Here is a 24,475-nt window from a genome sequence, read left to right as displayed (position 1 = left end):
CATAGAATTTACAGGGAAATGGATGGCATTAGAGCAGATTATGCTAAGTGAAGCTAGCCAATCCCTAAAAAACAAATGCCAAATGTCTTCTTTGATATAAGGAGAGTAACTAAGAACAGAGTAGGGTCGAAGAGCATGAGAAGAAGATTAACATTAAACAGGGATGAGAGGTGGGAGGGAAAGGGAGAGAGAAGGGAAAATGCATGGAAATGGAAGGAGACCCTCAGAGTTATACAAAAGTACATACAAGAGGAAGTGAGGGGAAGGGGAAAAATAATATAAGGGGGACAAACGAATGTCAGTAGAGGGAGCAGAGAGAGAAGAGGGGAGGGGAGGGGAGGGGAGGGGAGGGGGGATAGTAGAGGATAGGAAAGGCAGCAGAATACAACAGACACTAGTATGGCAATATGTAAATCAATGGATGTGTAACTGATGTGATTCTGCAATCTGTATATGGGGTAAAAATGGGAGCTCATAACCCACTTGAATCAAATTGTGAAATATGATATATCAAGAACTATGTAATGTTTTTAACAGCCAACAATAAAAAATTAAAAAAATATATATATATATAAAACAAATAATGATTTTTTTCACAGTTCCTTGGGTCACATATTATTACAATAAAATAAAAAAAAATTGAAGTGTATTATAGCAGGGAAGAACACATGAGGTTCACATTTGAAGTTAATGTGAGTCACATATGTGCTAAATGCATAGTGCCTACGTACTTTGAGCAAACATCCTCAAACGTGTTCAGTAGGTATGTACTCTGTACCCTGACTTCAAAGAATAGTTTCTATTTGGAACAATTTTAGGGATAAAACATAAGAGAAGTAAAATTAAACTAAGATACATGCTGCACATAAACTGAGTCATCAATATCCCATATAACTATTTCTTGCTTTGTCTCTTAATTTATACTGTTTTAGACAAAAATGGGGTGATTATTTGGGTATACCAGGTAACATAAGACAAAAAATCTTTTAAAAACTTATTTTGACCTTAAATTATTATCTTAAAAATATTTAGTATAAGCATAAACATTAAGAAAACAATAATAAAAAATTAAAGATACAGTGGTAGTTTTCACTCTACTTCAAGTAGTCATTTGATACCCTTTATATTAAGCTAATGTGTGGGGCTCAATGCTAGTGAATAAGGTCATCTATGGAACAAAACAAGAATATTCCGAAATAGCAGTTCACTATTACATATTATTGCAATATAAGCAGTGCTATCCAACAGACTTAGTAATCCTAAATGAATCATGAGAAGTGGAGAGGAAGAAATATGCAAACTATAAGACTGGATGTTTGGAATCTTGTTATTGATGATGAACGGTACTGTTTCTCAGTGCATGAGATCACAAAAGGTGTATGTGAAAGAAGGAAGGGTGAGAGATGACAATGCAACAATCATGTTGCTGATTTCATCATAATTCAATCTAGGAAAATATTTTTTTAAATTGGAAAAATGTAAGGAAGGAAAATTACTATATATTAAATCTATGGAACAGAGGAGGTATATCTAAGAATCAGAGGGAAACATAAGATGAAAAATCTTCTATTTGTGAAAATATACCATGATGACAAAAAGGTAAGCAATGAACTATCAAACTGAGTGTATAATTAATATGTATATGCACATTAGTATTTATATATGTATGAAAAGTAATATTTAAAGTTTTATATATATAAAATTTTTAAATTTGGCATGGCTCTCAAATAAATCTGTAAGTATACTGAAAGAGATAAAAGACCAAAGGAATTGAAGAGACAGCAAAGAAAAATAAACTAAATAAATATATGAAAGAAATGTTCAATAATTAAAATTAAGGCATACGTTAACACAATAAGAAACATTTTATCATAATACATCAATATACTACAACAAATGAGAAAATCTGTTACTTTTCTATACTGCTGGTGATTCTTACATTAATGGTGAAAACATTAATTAATATAATCCTTTTGGAAAGTAATTAGCAGTGTGTACAAAAAGCTGTGGAAAAGTTCTCATTACTTGACCCACTAATTTTATTTTTACAACACTATATTGAGGAAATAATTCTAAATAAACCATAGCTGATACTAAAAATGCATAATGACAAACAAAGAAATTATGAACTATCTACATAAAGGAATAAAACCACGTAGTTTTTATAGTAGTTTAAAATTCTTATATACCTTTTAGTATTTTCTAAATTTCAAACAATGATTATATTGTATATTTTTTAAAAATTTAATTTTATAAAAGTGATCATAAGTTCTATAAGGGCAGGGAATGTTCAAAATTTATAAACACATAGTTGAGTATAAAATATATACATCATGATGACATCAAAGGAAAAAGTCAAACATGAATACCTAAAGTAAATATTTAATGGGAAAATACTAACTAGAATATTAATCTTGTTGTTTTAAGGTGGCAGTGTAATACATTTCTTCTTTCCTCTATTATTTGTTTTCTAAATTTCTGTTATTTTATACTTTTATTGTAGAATAAAACTAAACAGAAATCTATATTTCCATTATAATATAATACAAACAAATCTGATATGTATAAGAAGAAGAAAAAAATGTTGCTTACTTCTCTTTCATCCATGTTCAACCATTGCTTTGGATCTTCTTCAGTAGCCAGAAAGGCTATCAATTCCAAAGCAGTAAGTCTAGTCTGACGTCTTGATGAGACAAATATCAAAACAGGTTTGGCTGGAGAATGACTTCTAATTGCTGTTGTAAAGTTGTGGAAAATGAAATGTTAAGTTGCTTAACACTAAAGATAAATTTCAGATAGATATCAAATAGGTGTACAAAACTGATGGTGCAAATTGCCGCAGTCTGGCTGGGCACAAATCACGAGCCACTGAAGCAGGAACAAACTTTATTTTTAAACTGCAGGAAAACACTTCACACAGCTCCCGGGGAATCCTCCCGAACGCGCCAGGAGGCTTGTCCAGGAACCCCCAGCCGGAAATATCTCTCCCGGAAAATCCCTCCTCCTGCACTTCCCCAACCAATGGGAACTCTCGGGGAGTCCCCGGAAATCCCCACGAGAACTCCAAAATAGTGCGAGAACTCAAAAGTTGCGGCAGAGGCGGATAGTAATGCCTCGCCTGTCAATCAATACTGTTGGCAAAATGCCAGGGGCCATACAGACTGGGCCATGGCTCTCAGCAGCAAATGATTTAGCTGAATTTTTAATTTGGTCATAACATTTAGCATTATTCCAGGTACTGAATGGATCTGACAGCATTCTACATAGATGACAGGAAAGGAGAGATTCCTGGCTCTATCTAATGAGCATAATGCTCCAAGTTCTATTCTGAATTGACCTGGAAGGAGAACCTTAAATGCTCACATGATTAAGTTGAGTTTTCTATTTCTAAGTAGTGTTTCTGAAATATTTCTGCCTGTGTAAATTGTGATATTATAGTTAATTGGTCCTGGGATCTGATAAGATTCTGTAAGGATTCTGGATGTGGAAATATATAAGACAACAAATTTCCTCTGGTGAGCAAACTCCCAGGGAATAATGGACATTTTGTTGTCCACGGTTGGAATATTCTGCAGTTTCTCCCAGGAACTAGTAAGATAACTATTACATATACAATGCCTCGCTGCTATGGTAATGCCCTCCATGAGGAGGCTGTGTTAGAGTCTTATCAGCCTAGACCTTGATCTCAAGATACTCAGCTTCTAGGAATAAAGAAACTCTCTTGTTAGACAACCACTGAGTCTAAACCTGTCCATATGACAGTAACTTTATACAATAAGCTTTCTTGAGAGTTACACAAAGCTCCTAACATTGCACATTGCAACTTAGTATGTAATTGAGGAATAAGCTGCACAATGTTGCTAACTCTCTAACCTCCCTAGTGATACAATGAACAATACGTACTAATGATGACAATGACCTAATGTAACCTATTTATATAAATAAAGCTAGAAGCTCGGGCCAGCAGCTTTTGCTTTGACTCTGCACCTTGCTTCTGTTTCCTTTTGCTTTCCTTGCAAAATTCAAGTCCTTCAGGGTGATGAAAAATGTTCAAAGACTACAGATAATTCCTTTTTATTTTTTCCCTGTTATGAGATGGAAAAATTAGAAGAGATTGTCCCAAGAAACAGACAAGAAATAAATCAAAAGAATATTTTCCCTCAGATTTTCTAAAACCAGGACTTTTCAAGTGGGAAATAAAATACAGAAGTTGGCTAAGAGGTTGCTCTGCCTGAATGTACATCTGAGAAATAGCACAGGAATGCTCAGCACACACAAGGTGAAATGAATATTGGGAAACCTGAGTAACAACACTGGAGGAATACTGTAAATCAAACCTATAAAAAAAATTACTTAAAGAACCACATAAATCATTTTGCTCTAACTGGAACTGAGGTTTCTTTACTCCAAAATGCTGATAAGATAGCCCAAGCAGAATTTATAAATGTCTATATAGCTTTCTTAACACAGAGATATTCACAAATTTTATGTGAAAAAGTTCAACTTTGTTGTAATTTCTTGTTTGAAATGTAAAGAATTCCTTTTTATGTCCTGAGATATAAGGTTTATAATGGAAATGCTGACATGACCTTGACTTCTAAACTCAAAGAAATACAGTAATCACTACCAGTGTAATAAATAGTTTACAAGGACAGCAGTTGTGCTGATACTGTATCTGAAGAAGTGCAGGAATTTCAGCTATTTACTATTGATTTACAAAATACAAAATGCTTTATTTCCATTAATGGTATGCAATCAGCCATTTCTTAAATAGATATACACATTTTCAACAATACACATGAAAAATAAACTCATTTATCTTATTTCCCACTTTTTAAAACCATTTATCAGAATAGTATAGTATATAAAGGATAAATTGATTGTAAATCATTACAAAAGCAATGTTTAAACTCACATATTATTGCAATATTGGTATCATTTGTACACACAATCATGAATGAATTTGTCTCTTTTTTAAACCACAACATTTAATGGATTTTTGCTGCTACAAGAACAGGTGTAGCTGAACAGTTCCCAGCAGATTTATTGTTCATTAGTGATTTTGTACAATGCTTCTGTGGAGGTGTAAATAATCTGAATGGCTGAGATTGGTCTCTAGCTTACAATCAATACTTTGCTTCTGTCATAAGGCTAATTACAGAAGCTAAAAAGTCACCTCACAACTGTCACCTCACAATCAACAGCAGTTCACATTAGACAATTTATTTTGGAGGTTATTTTTAATTGATACAATAAATATTCCTAATGTAGTCTAAATTAAACATGTTTCAATAAAATAGGAGTGTTATTCTTAAATCTTTCCTGTTTGACGAATTTTTTAGAAATGGAAAAATGAAAAAACAAAACAAAAACTAAATTACTGTAAAAAAGTACTGAAAGTTTTATGGTTTCTAGTAAAAATAAAGATTATGTGAATTTTTACTTGTTTCTATTGATCACTGTTTAAACTAGTAATTGTCCTAAGAAAATGTTAATAGAATTATTTGATTGCTTTCAAAATTACATATTTGTATCCTACTACAAAGACACTTTTGTGAGATATGTCTAATTTCAATGTAGTTTAACATATATATTCCTTAACAGTTGAAGTAATCAGCTTTAGATATTTGCATAAGTTGGACCACTATTACCCTTTAAAATAAACCCAAACCATTTAGAATACAATTGATAGCTATAATACAGAATGGTTACTATTTCAATCTGAAATAGTAGAAACTGAAGCTCACCCTGAAATGCAGGCTTGTTCATACTTGCCATGCGGGGACAGTAATGTTGACCTGGAAAGCCTTGAATGTGAACTTCCAGTGGAACAGGGCGTACTGATGGTCGGAAGTTGAACAAGCCCATCTATAGTTAAGATGAGAGAAACCATTTCAATTTATATATTATACAAACATATATATGTTCATAATGTTATGATGCCTCCTTAATGTGGCTACCTATGTCATGTTACTGCCTGACTTATCCATCTTTCACATACCTGCTTAATATTTAGCCAGTCAGCAAGGTCTCTGGCATTAGCTAATGCAGTAGACAATCCAACTATCCTAACAGGCTTTTCTGTGTGTGAGGAGATAAAATTTGTTCGAGATACAATGACTTCTAGAACAGGACCTCTTTCTTCCCCTAGGAAATAAGAATAATATACATTAATCATTTGACAAATTCAAAATGGCTGCTGCAGGCAGGCATGAAGTCAAGTTTATAGGTTCCTCAAAAACCTAAAGATAACACTACCATATGATAGAGTAATCCCATTTCTGGGTATATATCCAAAGGAAATGAAATCAATATGCTGAAGAGATATATGTGCTTTCAAGTTCAATGCAGCACTGTTCATAATAGCTAAGAAATGGAATCTACCTAAGTGACCGTTACCAAATGAATAAAGAAAATGTGCTGTGTATATATAAGTGTGTGTTCATGTGTGTATATGCATATATGCATGTTTATACTTTTAAGCAATAAAAAAGAATGATATTCTGTCATTTGTAACACTATGGATGAAGTTGGAGGGCATTATGTAAAAAGAATAAAACCAGGAAAAAACTGAATGATCTAACCTATATGTGGAATCAAAAAAAAAAAAAAGTCAAAATTGATATAAAGAGTAGACTGGTAGTTGCCAGATGCTGGGGGTTGAAAAGGAATAGGGAGATATTGACCAAAGGATATGAAGTTTCAGTTAGACAGGAGAAATGAGTGTGTGAGTATACACAGTACACCAGGCCAACTATAGTCAACAATAATGTATGTTATAGTTGTGATATGTGGTTTCCCCAAAAGCTCATGTGTGAGACAATGCAAGAACACTCAGAGGTGAAATGATAATAAGTGTTGTAATCTATAGTGGGTTAACCCAGTGATATGGATTAACTGGGTGGTAATTCTAGGCAGGCAGAATATAGCTGGAGGAGACAGGTCACTAGGTGTTTGCCTTTGGGGTTTATATTTTGTCTCTGGTGAGCAGAGTTCTTTCTGCTTCATGATTGCCATAAACTGAGCTGCCATGATGTTCTGCTATACCTCAGACCCACAGCAATGAAATTGAACTTTTATAGACTGAGACCTCTTAAAACATGAGAACCTAACGAACTTTACTCCTCTAAAATAGTTCTGGTCAGGTCTTTCAGTCAGAAAGAAATGAAAAAGCTAAATGTATATTTAAAAATTGCTAAAAGAATAAATTTCTAATGTCTCACCATAAAAATTACAATTGATGTAACAGATGTTAATTTGCTTGATTCCACACTGTGTGTGTGAGCGTATGTGTGTGCGTATGTGTGCACATCTTAAAATATTACATTGTACCCCAACATTATATACAATTATCTGTCAATTAAAAATAATATCAATAAAAAGACTCAAAGTTTGTATAATTACTTAGAAAGAGTGGTACCAACCAAGCAGATGAATTTCATCTATGATGAGAATAGTAACTTGCTGAACATAGTTCCTATTTTGCCAGCTTCTGCTGACTCCATCCCACTTTTCTGGTGTAGTGACAATAAGGTCAGCCTGGGCAATGGATTTCATATCAGGACTCACATCCCCCGTTAGTTCAATAACTCTGGAGGGAAATAAAAATGACTCTCAAGTAACACATAATCTTGTAAAGGCAACAATATATCAATCCAATAAAATTTTATGATGCTTAAAACTACTTTTTTCCTCTTTGATTTCTGAAATTTTCTGAAATGAGTCAAAAATATAAATCCAATTCACTGACACATCTTTTATACAGATGTACAAAAGTGTCAGACTTTGTTTTGACTATATTTATAGAATCTTTACTCTAAGTGAATTTATAAAGGTGAACTTCTATCTCCTCTACAGAGTGGAACTAAAATCTTTTTTCTTTGGGGGGAAAAACATTTTTGGAAATAAATATCATTATTATTTTTTAATGAGGGAAAGTATTAACTTGATAAAAGGGGACACTCAATAATAATAGATTGTGTATAACTTTCATTTCTTAGGTTTAAATTTTCTCAAGATAACAAATAAATTAAAACATACCAGGATACTGAATATATAATATATTCACATTATTCAAAGAATATGTTGTGAATCATCTCTGGAACATCCCACCTAATTCTCATCCAAAAGCATTCATATATTTGTATTTTATCGTTTTTTTAAAAAAGGGATAGGACAGTTTACTTAAAAGTCTTATTTTTTCCAATTATCCCTAGAGATCATTTATTCAGTGTATAAAAAAGCTCATTGATCTATATAGTTATACAATATTTTTGCATTGGGTAGAGGTATATAATTAGTGATGCTCTATTGGACATATAATTATCCACAATCATTTGCTATATACTTTAATGAATGGTTTTGTAATATTCAAAAATAGTAAGTAAAAACAATATATTCGTCAAAGAAGTTTTACATGTCATAAGTACTCTCCATACACAATGCCTTTTAAGTGGTTTCTAGAATTTACTCTGAACAACATGAGAAAAAAATAAAGAGAAATAACATGTTTCTTTTACAATGAGAACATATTGAAGGGATTGGGAGTATAGCTCAGTGAGAGAACGCTTGCCTAGTACATGTGAGGCACAGGGTTCAGCACAAAAATAAATAAATAAAATTAAGGTATTGTGTCCATCTACAACTAAAAATATGAAAAATTATATATATGTACTATAATATATATAGAAAAAGTTAGCTGCCACCTAAAAGTATTCATATTAAGAAATTAAAAGAAGTTCATTTTTCAATCTTAAAACATGGGAATATTGACACCATTTTATAGTAGCTATGAACTTTTAAATAAAAGATTAAAAAAAACGCTGTAAACATATTCATAGGTATTATGTAACTCTTTCATTTATTGGTCTTTTCAGACTATTGAAAGTGTATCTCTTGAACAAAAAAAGGAACTTACTTTTTACCAAGTTTTTCTTCTATTCTAACCTTCCAGTCATCCATTCTTTCACGAACTAGGGCTTTTAGGGGTGCAATATAAACTGCCTAAAGAGGGGGCAATGAGCAATAGGACTTTAATAAGAACAATAAGGTCATTTTTCAAATAAAATAAACATAAAATTTGTCAAAACAGGACAGTGTGGTTTTTAAATTTCACAGAATACTTAAATTTTTAAATTATTGAGAAAAAGGTCATTAAGTTAAACTACACGTATCCAAAATAAAGAGAAAATTAATGCATCATAAACATTCTATCATAAAAATACTAACAGGTGAATTTAAAATTAAAAAAAAACACTAAAGGTATTTTCCTTAGGCATTTTATAATGAAATTCTGTTCTAACAATGTTAATACATTTATAAAACTATGAGAATATATATTACACAAAAAATCAGGATTTTGACAAAAATAAATATATGATTTCCTATTATGCTCAAGATTCATCTAAGCTGTAACTCCTGAAATAATGTATTTTGAAGTAATGTATTTTGAAGTTTTTTTCAAGGTTTTTTAATTATTACTTTTAGCACTTTTATTAGTACATTGTAGTCATACATAATATTGGGGTTCATTTTGACATAATCATATATGCATGGAATATAATTTGATGATCCATTTTAGCTCCCAGTACTGCTTCTTTCCATTCCCTCTTCCCTGTCTTCTACTCTACTGGTCCTCCTTCTTATTTATTTATTTTTAATTGGTGCTTTATAGTTATATATAAATGTGGAATTCAATTTGCATACTTCGGTCTATTGCATTCTACAGTTCCTCTCTTTCCCTGTCCCACCTCCTTCCCACTCTGTTCCCTTTCTCTACTCCATTGATCTCCCTTCTATTTTCAAATAATTCCCCTTCCCTCTTTTCCCCCTTATTTTGCTCTAGCTTCCACATGTGAAAAAAAAAAAGAATTCAATCCTTTCTGACATATGGCTTATTTCACTTAGCATGATGTTCTTCAGTTCCATCTATTTACTGGAAAATGCCATAATTATAGTTGAGTAAAATTCCATGTATATATGCAGTTTCCATGTATATATATATACCAGTTTCTTTACCCAGTCATATGTTTATGGGCCCTTGGGCTGGTTCCATAACTTGAGTATTATGACTTGCATTTCTATAAAGATTGATGTACCCGTATGCTGATTTAAACTTTTTGGATAAATACCAAGGAGTGGGATAGCTGGATCATATGGTGGTTCAATTTCTGGTCTTTGGGGAAATCTCCATATCGCTTTCCAAAGTAGTTATACTAATTTGAAGTCCCATCAACAATGTATGAGAAACAAACTGTTTAAATTTTAATGCAGATCTTAACAAATTCCAGTCATATATCTTAGCTGTTTCAATTTTATAAAATACATTATTCACTAAAACAGCACTTGTTTAAAAAATGTCTCAAACTAGAGCATTAACTCTTCTTTTTGATTTTTTAAAATATATGACAGCAGAATGCATTACAATTCTTATTACATATATAGAGCACAATTTTTCATATCTCTGGTTGTATACACAATATATTCACACCAATTCATGTCTTTATATATAAACTTTGTATAATAATGATCATCACATTCCACCATCATTAATAACCCCACACCCCCTCCCTTTCCCTCCAAACCCTCTGCCCTATCTAGAGTTTGTCTATTCCACCCATGCTCCCATTCCCCACCCCACTACAAATCAGCCTCCTTATATCCAAGAAAACATTCTGCATTTGTTTTTTTGGGATTGGCTAACTTCACTTAGCATTATCTTCTCCAATGCCATCCATTTACCTGCAAATGCAATGATTTTACTTTTTTAATTGCTGAGTAATATTCCATTGTGCATATTTTCCACATTTTAAAAATCCATTCATCTATTGAAGGGCATCTAGGTTGGCTCCACAGTTTAGCTATTGTGAATTGTGCTGCTATAAACATCCATGTGGCTGTGTCCCTGTAGTATGCTGTTTTTAAGTCCTTTGGGTATGGTCCGAGGAGAGGAACAGCTGGGTCAAATGGTGGTTCCATTCCTAATTTTCTAAGAAATCTCCATACTGCTTTCCATATTGGCTGCACCAATTTGCAGTCCCACCAGCAGTGTATGAGTGTAACTTTTTCCCCACATCCTCACCAACACTTATTGTTGTTTGTATTCTTAATAGCTGCCTGGAGTGAGATGAAATCTGGGTGGTTTTGATTTGCATTTCTCTAATTGCTAGTGATGATGAACATTTTTTCATGTATTTGTCGACTAATTGTACATCATCTTCTGAGAAGTGTCTGTTCAGGTCCTTGGCCCATTTATTGATTGGGTTATTTGTTCTTTTGGTGTTTAGCTTTTTGAGTTCTTTATATACCACAGAGATTAAGATTAGTGCTCTATCTGATGTGTGAGGGGTAAAAATTTGGTCTCAAGATGGAGGCTCTCTATTCATCTCACTTATTGTTTCTTTTGCTGAGAAGAAACTTTTTAGTTTGAGTCCATCCCATTTATTGATTCTTGATTTTAATTCTTGTGCCACAGGAGGCTTCTTAAGGAAATTGGGGCCTAATCCCACATGATGGAGATTAGGGCTTACTTTTTCTTCTATTAGATGCAGGGTAAACAATCCTTAGCAGGAAGATTGAAGCAGGTGGCATCACTATACCAGACCACAATTTATACTACAGAGCAATAGTAACAAAAATGGCCTGGTATTGGCACCAAAACAGATTGGTAGACCAATGGTACAGAATAGAGGACATAGAGACTAACCCACAAAACTACAATTATTTTATATTAGACAAAGGTGCCAAGAACATGCATTGAAGAAAAGATAGCCTCTTCAACAAATAGTACTGAGAAAACTGAAAATCCATATGCAACAAAATGAAATTAAACCTCTATCTCTCACCATGCACAAAACTTAACTCTTCTTTTTTACTAAAATATTTCTGTGGATCAATAATCATATAACAGATTAAAAATACTGGGTTCAATTCTCAGCACCACATATAAATAAATGAATAAAATAAGGTCCATACATCTACAAAAATATTTTTTAAAAAAATAGAGAAACAAAGTAAGAAAGAAAAAACACTAACTGAAAATCATGGAAAAAGGAAGTCTGAATATTTCTGAAATCACACATGATGAAGAAACAGCACATAATTGCAACATGTCTAAGATACCTCTATTTCAAATGTAATATACTCGTATAATTTAAAAACAAGAAAACCTTAAATGCTACATTAAAAAAATAAACCTGTTAGAATTAATAAGCAAAGTCAAGAAAGGTACAAGACATAAAAATCAATAAACAAAAATCAGTAGCATTTCTTAAAACTAACAATGAGTTATCTGAAAAGAAATAAAGAAAACAATTCCATTCACAACAACATCAAAATATACTTAGAATTTAATCAAGAAGATAAAAATCTTTCCAAGGAAAATATACAACATCAATCAAAGAACCTCTGTCTCTCACCCTGCACAAAACTCAACTCAAAGTGGATCAAGGACTTAGGCATTAGACCAGAGACTTTGTACATGCTAGAAGAAAAATTAGGACCAACTCTCCACCATGTTGGCTTAGGAAAGGACTTCCTCAATAAGATTCCTAAAGCACAAGAAATAAAATAAAGAATCAATAAAAAATCAATAAAAAGTTTCTTCACAACAAAGGAAACAATCAAGAATGTGAACAGAGAGCCTACAATATGGAAGACAATCTTTGCCACCAGCATCTTAGACAGAGCATTAATCTCCAGGATATATACAGAAATCAACAAACTTAACCAAATAAATAAGTAAACAACAACAAAAACAAATAACCCAATTGACAAATGGGTTAAGGAACTAAACAGGCACTTCTCAGAAGAAAAAATATGAATGGTCAAAAAATATATGAAAAAATGTTCAACATCTCTAGCAATTAGAGAAACACAAATCAAAGCTACACTGAAATTTCATCTCACCCCAGTCAGAATAGCAGAGGTTCATTTATACATTGTTGGTGGGACTGCAAATTGGTGCAAACACTCAGAAAGCAGTCTGGAGATTCCTTAGAAAACTTGGAATGGTTGTACATTCTGTGTCGAAGGAACTACTGAGCTAGAGTCAACACTATAAATACAGAGATTTGATAAATTGTGGTATAAAGGTGTATTAAGAATCGTAATTCAAAAAATTATGAATGTATTGCACTCCACTATTGTCATGTATGTAAGAAATAATAAAAAAAAGAAAACTTGGAATGGAACTACCATTTGACCCTGTTATTCCACTCCTTTCTTTATATCCAAAGGACTTAAAATTAGCATACTACAGTGACACAGCTACTTCAATGTTTATAGCAGCTCAATTCAAAATAGCTATGATACCAACCTAGGTGCCCTTGAAGAGATGAATGGATGAAAATATTGTGGTATATATACACAATGGAATATTACTTAGTCATAAAGAAGAATGAAATTATGGCATTTGCTTGTTAGTAAATGGAACTAAAGAATATCATGCTAAGTTAAATAAGTCAGTCACAAAAATCCAAAGGCAGAATGTTCTTTCTGATATGTGGATGATAACCCACAACAAAGGAGGGGAAGATTCGAAATTCACTGGACTAGACAAAGGGAAATGAAGGAAAGGGAGGGGGTGACTGCAATAGGAAAGACAGTAGAATGAATATGGAATATCATTCCTATCCTCATATATAAATAAATGACCAGTGTAACACTACATTATGTACAACCACAATAATAGTATCCTAATTGTAACAAGTTATACTTATTCTATGTATGTATAATATTTCAAAATATACTCTACTGTCATGTAAAAAAATAATAATGATAAAAAAGAAAAAACCCTTTCTTTTTCATAAGGTTATAGCTAAAATCAAAGAATTCTAGAATTTCAGAAATGATGGGGCTTTAGAAATGATTTAATACAATTTTTTAGGAAAAAGTTCCAGAGAAGTTGTGACGACCCTTCTGTCACACAATAAATTGGTAGTGGGGGTAGAACAAAAACCTGATTTTCTTTCTTTGACAAACTATGGAAAAATTTGGAAGCCCCTGATTGATTTCATGTAATGAAATCATTCTGTTTCCTTTGGAGTTTTATTTAGTTAAATTAAGTTTGCCCTGTTTCTACATTTATTCAAGGAGTACTGACAACAACAGAGAAAATTCCTCAACATGAGAACCAGAATAAACGCGTGCAATCACAGTTCATCTATTTCATCAAGGAATAAAGGTCCAGTGAGGTTTTGAAACTTGCCATCATAAAGTATGAAAAAGTGTCTACCCATTCTGGATCACAGTCTCCTTTTCTAGCTTCCACTTTCCAGTACAGTAGACTTTATTGCAATCTGAGACACATTATGCTGTTTTATAAGCATATAAAATAAAATTAAACGATTAACTGAAAAAAAGTAAGAAATTAACTACCCAGAACAATCTACAGATTCAATGTAATCCCTAACAAATGCCAATAGCATTTTTCTTAGAGACAGAAAAAATCTAAATTATTAAGGAACCATGAAAAACCAAAACCCAAAGAAATCCTGAGAAAGAATAAAGTTAGAGGCATTCTACTTCTTGACTACAAATTATAGTACAAAGCTTCAATAATTAAGATAGTATGGCGCTGGCACAAACATATACACATAGACTAACAGAACAGAATAGAGTCTAGAAATAAACACACACTTGTCACTAATCTGACAAGAATACCAAGAAGGAAAAGGATAGGCTTCAATAAATGGTGTTGATAAAATTGAACATCTACATTTAACAGAATAAAACTGGAACCTTGTCTTACACCATATGCAAAAATTATCTTGAAATTTACTAAAAACTTAGATGTAAGATCTGAAACCATAAAACTCCTAGAAGAAAACAGGGAAAAAGATCTTGACACTGGTCTTAGCAATGAGTTTTTGAATATGTTCCCAGGAACACAGGAAAAAAAGGTGCAAATAAACAAACAGGGGTGCACCAAAGCTACAAAACTTCTGCACAGAAAAGGAAGCAATCAATGAATTAAAAAAATAACATATGTAATAGGAGAAAATTCTTGCAGATGTTAATAAGGTGTTAATATCCAAAATATATAAGGCACTCATAACCCAAGAACAAAAAGCCTAAAAATTCTATTATAGAAAAAAAAAGGTGGAGGGACAAATGAGGCAAATAGATATCATTCTGTTGAAATACAGAATGGCTAACAGACATGAAAAGGTGCTTACTTTCACTAATCATTGGGGAAATGCAAATCAAAAATCACAATGAGGGCTGGGGTTGTGGCTCAGTGGTAAAGCACACGTCTAGCACGTGAGAGGCCCTGGGTTCGATCCTCAGCATCACATAAAAATAAATAAAATAAAGGTATTGTATCCAACAACAACTAAAAAATAAATATTTTTTAAAAATCACAATGAGTCAACACCTCACATCTGTTAGAACGAATACTATTAAAACAACGAAAGTACTGGCAAGGATGTGGAGAAAAGGAAACTGCTACACACTGATGGTAGAAATGTAGTTGGGGAAGCCATTATGGAAAATACACATGGAGAGCCTTAAGAAATTATACATAGAAAACATCATCATCATCATAGGAATTCTACTTTTGAATACATATCCAAAAGAAATGAGATCAATATCTCAAAGACATGTACACTTCTATGTTTATTACATCATTGATTAAAAAAGCCAAGATAAAGAAACAGTCTAAGTGACCCAAGATGGATGAAAAAAGAAACTGAAACATAATGGGAGATCTTTCAGCTTTACAAAAGAAGAAAATCTTGCCATTTGCAATAATATACATTGTGTTAAGAGAAATAAGCTGAAAACAACAAAACACTGAATAATTTCACTGACAGGTGCAATTTTAAAAAGTCAAATACATAGAAGCAGAGTAAAATAATGGTTGAGAGGGGTGAAAGTGGGGGATATAAGGAGATATTGCTTAAAGGATACAAAGTTTCATTTATGTAGAACAAGTTCTAGAGATCTAACGTGCAGAAGGGTGACTGTATTTAATAATATTGTACTAATAGACTTGAAATTTGCTGACTAGATATTAAATGTTCCCACTGCAAAAATATGTAATTATCTGAAGTGATGGATATCTGAGCTATCTTGATTCTAGCAATTATTTTATAATGTATATGTATATTTAAGTATCACATTGAACACCTCAAATATAAATCATCTTTATTAAAAATAAAATAGCATTGGGAAAAAATTTACTAAATATTATGTTTTAAAAAAATTAAAAATCAATACTTATTTGATTCCAGTGTTATTTGACATTAATTGGCAATATCAATATTTGGAGGAATGTAGCATAAGTTATGTCTATATTTCCTGTGTATAATCAAAGTGTTTTAAAGTATTAGCATTTCATTCATATCCAAAGAATGATTAAGAATTGTTATATACCTAACAAGTACAGCTAAGAATTAATTACCTCATAAAAGAAGTACCCATGAATTATAGATATGAGGATGTGTGAGCACTATATACATGAGAAATTCACCTAGAAGACTCCAAAGTTGATAACAATTTTTTTGCAACAAATTATTCTAATACTGATCTGGCCCCCTGGAAAATTCACTGAGAGTATAACAAAGCTATTCACCAGAGTATGCCAGGATATTTGGACCTGGCTAGTTTAGAGACATTAACTATCTTTTCTAACTGAATATAATAAGCACACAATATGTTCAACATACCTTTGAGGAGGGATACTTGTTGAAGACTCTGAAAATAGCTAATTCAGCTGCAACAGTCTTTCCTGATCCTGTGGGTGCTCCAAGTAGGACATTACAGTCTGTGTGATACAGTGTATGAAATATTTGTGTCTGCACAGGGTTAAAGTGGCTGAAGTTGTACAGGGCTTCATATGCTTTACATCCCAAAGCCGTAATTGGCAAAGGCTGAAGATCCAGTAATTCTGAAAAGATCCAACAGATACTTCTATACAATAACTGAAAAAACATGCACAATACTGAATACTGTATTTTAAAGAATAACATTTCCTAATTATCTCAAGAGAAGAACATATTTAATATAAGTTCTTATACACCAGTGACACATCTTATTCAGTCACTACATTTAACATAACTGATAAACAGAACACTTTTATTGTAGAGTTCCCTATAAACCAACTATATATTTCTCTTCCAAAAAGAGAAATAACTTGAATAAAAGTACATGAAAGTATGTATGTTATGGTACAAAAATAAATCTGCCGTAATTTGTAAAACAATGAAAACCATTTGTAAACAGCAGTATTGGAAGGGTCACTAACAACAGATTACTTTTGATCTGCTAGACACTGACCAATCCTGAGTAGCTGAGTGAGCTTTTGGTACAGCCAATGGAAACAAAAATGAATTTAGCCTTACTCAGGAAGGAACAAGGATAGTAGTTTCAGAACACAGCATGACTTGAGTAAAACAAAACAAAACAAAACCAAAAACTCTCCTTAAAGGGTACAGGTCTTCTTACTTTCACTAATCATTGGGGAAATTTATGTCTGTAAAGTAAATTTATGTATTGAAAGACACTAGATTTGGTTGCTTCTCATTATATGGACTGGGTGCCAAAGAAATAAGATAATTATTAGAAAAGTTTAAAAAAGAAGATATAAAAAAATCAGTTAAGAGGACACATTGATCTGACCTTTATAGTATGGTTGCAAAATGAAAAATATGGTAAATTTTCTTCTAAAAAATGTACTTAAAAACAAAAACTAACTTAGGCAGGCATGGTGGCACAGGCCTGTAATTCCAGCAGCTCAGAGGCTGAGACAGAAAGATCCCAAGTTGAACGACAGCCTCAGCAACTTAGTGATATCCTATCTCTCAAAATAATAATAATAATAATAAAAAGACTGGGGATGTGCTTCAGTGGTTAAGTGCCCTTTGGGTTCAATCCTGGGTACCTTGTCCCTAAAGGAAAAAAAAAACCCCAAAATAAAAAGATGACTTTAAAAAGTTATCTATGCCCCACCCATTGCTCTATTCTATTACAAGGACAGCTGAGAGCTAACTTCATACTCTCTATGTCTGATTATAATTGTTTAAATTTTCCGTAGCACTGGAAATCCAGGAAGGAGGGAGACATTGCAAGATAAGGCATGCAATGCTAATCAAACATATTTTTTTTAAATAAAAGACTAAAAAACATTGTACAATGTCAAATGCACAGTTATTGACAATGTTAAATTAAGATGATCTATTACAGTGATTTTACCTAGATGGTATGTTTATACTACATCAGCTAATTATATAAATAGGTTGATATGTATTTGGTTGCTTAATAAAGAAATTATTAAATTGGCATTAACATATAATGCTAATATATGTAGAATTAAGTACTTTAATGAAAGAAAGAAACCTAGCAATGATATTAGAAGCATATATTTTAAGTTAAAACATCATCACTTCCACATATTTTGAACTTATGAGATTCTAGATATCACATAAGCACATTTGATGAAATAAGACCAGAAAGATCCTCTGCAATAAGTAGATTACTAGATAATACAGTCTCAATATCATTCTATTTTGATAAAATTTTTTGGTTTTGCTATGCCAAGATATCAAAGAGAAATTGAGATGTAGTATAAAGAATCTCTCAATGAATAATATGAATAAGGTGTACATTTGACAAAATGAAAGATTATAAAGTCATATTTAGGTCTCCTTTCACTTCTGAAAGGACTGTCAAATAGCATGCTATTTAAAGTAGTCAGAAAACATTTTTATTCTGAAAAGTCAAACAGTTTGTCTGAAATACATGGGAAAGAAAATTTGACTCCTAATTTATGTCTGTAAAGTAAAGTAAGGATCTCTGAAAATCAATACTCATCAATTGTGAATTCTCAAGAAATGAAATTAGTACACTAATTAGTTTCAAGATGTTTTTGAAATAGATTTCAGGGGTACTTGAAAGTATCACTGCAAAGATTTATTCATGAAATTTTGCTTTTTTAATAAATCAAAATAGAAAGGCATTTGTTCATGTTACGAAAACCTAGAGTTTATACATTGCAACAATAAAAAATGCTGCTGAATGCTCTTACTCTATATCCCTTTTAATAATTTGTTATATATATACAAACTTTCCAAAATCTAAAAAAAAAATGTGAAATTTGAAACACTTCGAGTTTTAAACATTTTGGATAAAAGATAACCTGTACTAGAAATAAGTTTATGTAAATTGGAATAAATGTAAGAAAAAAGAGATATCTCAAAAGTTTCACAGAGAATACAGATTAAATGATAAATGACAATTGCAATGAAAAAGGAAGGCTATATGGAGAAATAATGATTATATGTACAGATGAAAGTCCAGTAACACAGAAATAGTAACTCTCATCATTACTATAATTATCAGAATTGACTAAGCCTACTTTAATGCTTTTGGAGCTTAAATAAACAAAAATTAAAGGTTCACAATTTGACTATCTGCATATACATATTTGATTTTGAAAATTTTGAACATACAGTTTAGAAACAATATTGTCAAGTAAGTTGGACTTTGATTCAGAATAAAACAACTTTATACTTGTCAACATTAATTAAAATAACAATTTTGGGAATTCAATAATTCACATCAACACATTAATGTTCAATTTATTACCTGTATGGGGTGGATGCCTCTCTGGTAGAATCAGATGTTGGAAGTTGATAATACAAACAGCCTCGGCTCCTAACCATCTATCAGAAACTGCTCGGATATAGTATTGGGAAGGCAAAGGTTCAAAAATAGGGATTGTAAATACCAGTAGTTGAGCTTCTTTACTAATGACCTAATGTGAAATAAAGTCTAAAATAAATAAAGTTCTTAGTAGTCAATTCTTAATTTTATCTATACAAGATGTAATAAAAATAAACTATGTTGGATTTCTAAATAGCTCAGATATTCAGGTACTACAGTAACTTGTAGGCGATTTCCTTCTGAGGATTATTTGACATAACAGAAGGTAAGAATTTATACTCACTTTATATTATTTATATATATGTTATCATTATGACATGTTACCAGTTTGATTCATTATCAGAATTTCCCAAACATGATTCATTCAATTATTTCATGATTTCTTTAATTTCAAGTACCATATTATTATTTACTTAATATTTTTCTTTAAATCTGATCAGTATCTTAAGTGGAATATCTGAAACCTCTTAAAAATAAATAGGTTACATGGTTATCAAGAAGATAAATGCATGAAAACAAAATATAGCTATAAAATACTATTGCTATCCAGTCAAGATTTTCAATCGGAAGCTTTCTTTCTCTTTGATAAAAAGAGAAATTACAAATAAAACATGAGTTAAAGATGTAGCAACTATTGAGTCTTTACAGAGAATTTGACAAGGAATGATCTTTTCACTAAGTGATTTATAATTTTGCAGGAAATTATTTTTACCCCCCTTATTTTATATATTCCATGCCTCTAGAAGCCATGCCTTAAACCATGGTAAAGATTATAAATGAATTTCTTGAACTAGGATCAGACTGAATAATCAATATTGTCACACTGAATCTCTGTGTTCCTTTGAAACCAAACAGAAAAACAGAACATAACAAAACTTTGATGGCACTCTGAAATCAGAGAGATAGTAAAAAACAAAACTTGTTTATATTTTTTTATGATAGCTAAATAATAATGTTATATTCACCTGTTTTTTAAGAGCTAGAAAATACTCTGAATGATAAATATGATCATTTGTAGGATCTTCCACCCAAATCCACCAGGGTTCTCCTACTGTCCCATGGACCTAGAAGAAAAATTATCCTAGTACTATGAAAATCATAACTCAAGTAACAGTACTGTTTACATATCAGCACCTATTAGTCTAACAACTTTTTTGATATATAATTTATAAAACAAAGTTCACTCATTTAAAGTATACAGTTCAATGGTTTTAACATATTTACAAAGTTGTACAACTATGAACATAATATAATTTTAGAACAATTTTATCACCTCCAAGAGAGTACTTATATTCATTAGAAGTATAGATTTGGCTATTCTAAACACTTTGTTAAATGGAATGATATAACAAATGGTTTTCTGTGACTGGCTTTTTAAACTTACCATAATATTTTTATAGTTCATCCATGTTTTAAACTGCATCAGTACTTTGCTTCTTTTTATTGTCAAATAATATTCCACTGGACACATATACCATATTTTGTTTATATAAGCCAATCTCTCTTTTTTCCTTATACGGTCCAATACTGTTCAGTATTCACTTCTCCCTCAGGGACTCATGAAAAGGAGATCACATCCCAATCATTTCTCCTCTAAATCTTCTTGCACTGTCTCACATGAGCTTTTGGGGGACACCACATTTAAATCATAACACCTGGGATAATTTTGATTCACATAAAGCCAATCAGCTCATGGCATTCTCCTGACAATATCTATAGTAAAGGAGAAGTCCATAACAAACACTTGGCCTAATTAGACTGGTGGGGGGGCATTATGTGTGGGAAGAGGGCTTACAGTTTATCTTGTGGGCTGAGGAAGTGGGTATGTGTTCCCCTTACTCCATTGAAAGTGAAAAAAGAAGTAGGAAAACATTTGGGAAGTATCCAACAATTCGAGCAGAGCAAAGAAGTGGAAAGATCTTGGGCCTTGAACAATACTATTATCCTCAAGACTGGACCATCCTTAGGGCCTATCTGATCTGTGGACCTTTTATTGTACAAAAGGATATATTACCTTACGTAAATCACATTGAGGCAAGTTAGGTTTTACATTCTTGAAGCTAATAGCATCAAGAATCAAGAAAAGACATTCTAGGGAAGAGCTACATATAAAATGCTATCTAATCAGAGAAAGAAAATAACTGAAAAAATCTGCTTATTATGGCAACTGGTCAATCAGATATTAGAGATCCTTGAGGAAGCAGTCTTAGCAGAAAAGAAACTGGTGACAAGAAAAAAATGTAGCATACCTTTTCTACAAGTCTAATGTTTAAGAAAAGGAGAGAACAGTATTTTGAGAGACATCATGATTTAAAAATGGATTTTTGGTAAGCAAAAATGAGAGTCAATAGAGAGGGCAAAAATAAATGGCAAAGTTCTCATGGATTTGAAACCACTAAAATATTGTCCAGTGTTGCAAAGTTAAGTTCCCTAGGCTCTCTGAGGACAGATGTAGGGAGGTGTAGTAAAATCTGAGGTACAGACATTTTAGTTTAATATAGATATAGATATTTTCCACTTCTACCTGATCATTCCATGTGAAATCAGGGTAGATGCTGAGTGTTACTCGGAGGACAGTCCGTGTGATAGGCTGAATGGATGCTTCCATCATAACAGAAGGAATCTGATGCACACATTGTTTGACCTTCAGTCCAATATTCACATGATGCAAAATGTGACCTGAAAGAAAAATATCACATAGAAGAAATGTGTCCAGACAGAAAAAAAGCAATATAATCTGACTTGTAAATGGGATTTCAGAGTAGGTGATTTTATTGCTTGTTTTATGATTTGCTATGTAGAATAGGTGACATTCTTGACCTAGCATGTTTGAATATTTTGTAATAGTTAACTTGAATTAGCAATTCATAGCTCTGGAAATCAGTATCAAGTTTCCTTTAGGTATTAATAGGGTTCTGCGCCTTGATATTGTGCTTAAACTACTATAAACGGAACTACTTCTTTTTGAGTTAGTTTAGAACACATACAGAAATATTTAACATTTTATGTACATAGCCACTGGTTTATTCAGGGTCTACTTTAGAACTCTAAAATCACAAGAAATGCTTCAGGAATTAAATACAACTCATCCACCCAGGCCCACTTCTAGAAAACATAAAATAATCAGGTTCTGGAATACAGACATGCATGGGAATATCAAGGGTAGAGGCTGTTAAAAAACAAATGTGACTAACTGATTTGAGCAATTAAGTGAAAATAGATTATATTTTAAAGCATCAAGTGTGCAATATGTATACAGTCAACTTACTTTGTTAATAATCCCTCTTTCTTTCTGCCCTTTTTTCTACTCTATCTTAGAGTACAAATGTAATAACTATCTCAGCCTCTCTAAACATCTTTGGAAATTTTTTTTTTTTTTTTTTGGTACCAGGGCTTGAATTCAGGGGCACTTGACCACTGACCCACATACCCAACCCTATTTTGTAATTTTATTTAGACACAGGGTCTCACTAAGTTGCTTAGTGCCTTGCTTTTGCTGAGGCTGGCTTTGAATTCGAAGTCCTCCTGTCTCAGCCTCCCCAGCCGTTGGGATTACTGGGGTGTGCCACTGAGCTCATTTTCATCTTTAGAATTCTTGCCAGAAGTAATCCTCCTTCTTATTTGTCTTCAGAATGATTCTTTTCATGTGTAATGTTTATCCTTTGCAGAAATAAATACTGTCTAATAATGCATTATACATTTATTCAATAAATGTTAGGATTTGTGGAAATGTACGTTTAGGAATAACTTTTCAATATTACACAAAATGCTGGACACTGAATACTATGTATGCACTGATAACAACTGGGTTTAAAGGCATATTTGTGTAATTAAGCTTGTTTAGAAACTCTGGAGAATGTAGAGCTTATTGTTCAATTAAATTTTTACTGTAATACTGCTGATATATATAACAAAATCTTTGAAATTAGTTCAACATTAAGAAACAAAATGAGAATAAATATCACTGAATGATTCTTATCATGTATGGGTAGGATCTACATTTAAAATACTTAAAACTTTGGTAATATAAACTATTTTAATTGCTAATTCTTTTGGAGTGGGTAGTGGGGGTTGAACCCAGGGCCGGCAGTTAAGCCACTAAGCAATATCCCTAGCCCATTTAATTTTTTTTTTTTTTTTTTTTAATTTTGAGACAGGGTCTTGCTAAGTTGCTGAAGCTGACCTGGAACTTGTGATCCTCCTATCTCAGTCAGCCTCCAGAACTGCTGGGATTATAAGCATGTGTGACCACATCCAGCCTTAATTGCTAATTCTGCTAAATAACTTCATAAAATTTGGAGTGATTTTTGCTCTTTTGCATAAATAAGGAGATTTTATATGTAGGTTCAAAATTTGAACCTACATATAAAATATGAGTTATATGAATTCATGAATGTCAAAACTATAATGTACTAAAAAAACAGAAATAAAAAAGAAGAAAAATAAATTTATGTTGAATAATATAAAAATTCACAATACTTTTATATCTAGTAAAACATTTTATTTTCACAGAAAAATTCATTTAAGCAATTTTTCCCCCTTCTTACCTATTTCATCTTTCCTCATATCTTTCAGCTTATCTACAGTAAGATTTTTTTCTTCTAATCTTGTTAGAATGTGTGGTGGTAACACTGAAAATTGTCTCAAAGGGCTAGCCCAACCCCAAAGCCTCTTGTCGATGACTTTACTAAGATTCAGGAGCCTGTAGGTCATGGTAGGCCAACGTTTCCTCAGAGCAATTTCAAAAAGGGCACGAACGATTCTAGCTGCATTCTGAAGAATAAAATGGGGAGATTGGGTTGTTAGGTCC

The 24,475-nt window shown here is 32.2% G+C and overlaps 1 protein-coding gene across 4 annotated transcripts in view; it reads right to left on the bottom strand.

Moving 5' to 3' along the window:
* Positions 1 to 24,475, bottom strand: part of Ascc3 (activating signal cointegrator 1 complex subunit 3) — a 382,235-nt gene that overhangs the window by 127,212 nt on the left and 230,548 nt on the right. For 3 of the 4 annotated variants that reach the window (XM_046430755.2, XM_046430758.2, XM_058575411.1), the window contains exons 21-30: positions 24,213 to 24,438; positions 22,190 to 22,344; positions 20,631 to 20,729; positions 19,588 to 19,756; positions 16,671 to 16,891; positions 8,918 to 9,003; positions 7,425 to 7,591; positions 6,002 to 6,147; positions 5,748 to 5,868; positions 2,593 to 2,735 (exon numbers count right to left, since the gene is read on the bottom strand). In XM_046430755.2, the coding sequence (XP_046286711.1) occupies positions 2,593 to 2,735; positions 5,748 to 5,868; positions 6,002 to 6,147; positions 7,425 to 7,591; positions 8,918 to 9,003; positions 16,671 to 16,891; positions 19,588 to 19,756; positions 20,631 to 20,729; positions 22,190 to 22,344; positions 24,213 to 24,438 (1,533 nt within the window). Of the gene's footprint in view, positions 1 to 2,592; positions 2,736 to 5,747; positions 5,869 to 6,001; positions 6,148 to 7,424; positions 7,592 to 8,917; positions 9,004 to 16,670; positions 16,892 to 19,587; positions 19,757 to 20,630; positions 20,730 to 22,189; positions 22,345 to 24,212; positions 24,439 to 24,475 lie in introns of those variants that run through there. The other variant, XR_006848984.2, reaches the window with a different exon arrangement.

This window comes from Marmota monax, unplaced genomic scaffold (genome assembly GCF_021218885.2).
Source record: "Marmota monax isolate L192 unplaced genomic scaffold, Marmota_monax_Labrador192_F-V1.1 WCK01_AAM20220418_F8-fsc00013, whole genome shotgun sequence".
Taxonomy (NCBI): domain Eukaryota; kingdom Metazoa; phylum Chordata; class Mammalia; order Rodentia; family Sciuridae; genus Marmota; species Marmota monax.
Note: the sequence above shows the minus strand (reverse complement) of the source record. Positions and strands in the feature narration are given on the sequence as shown.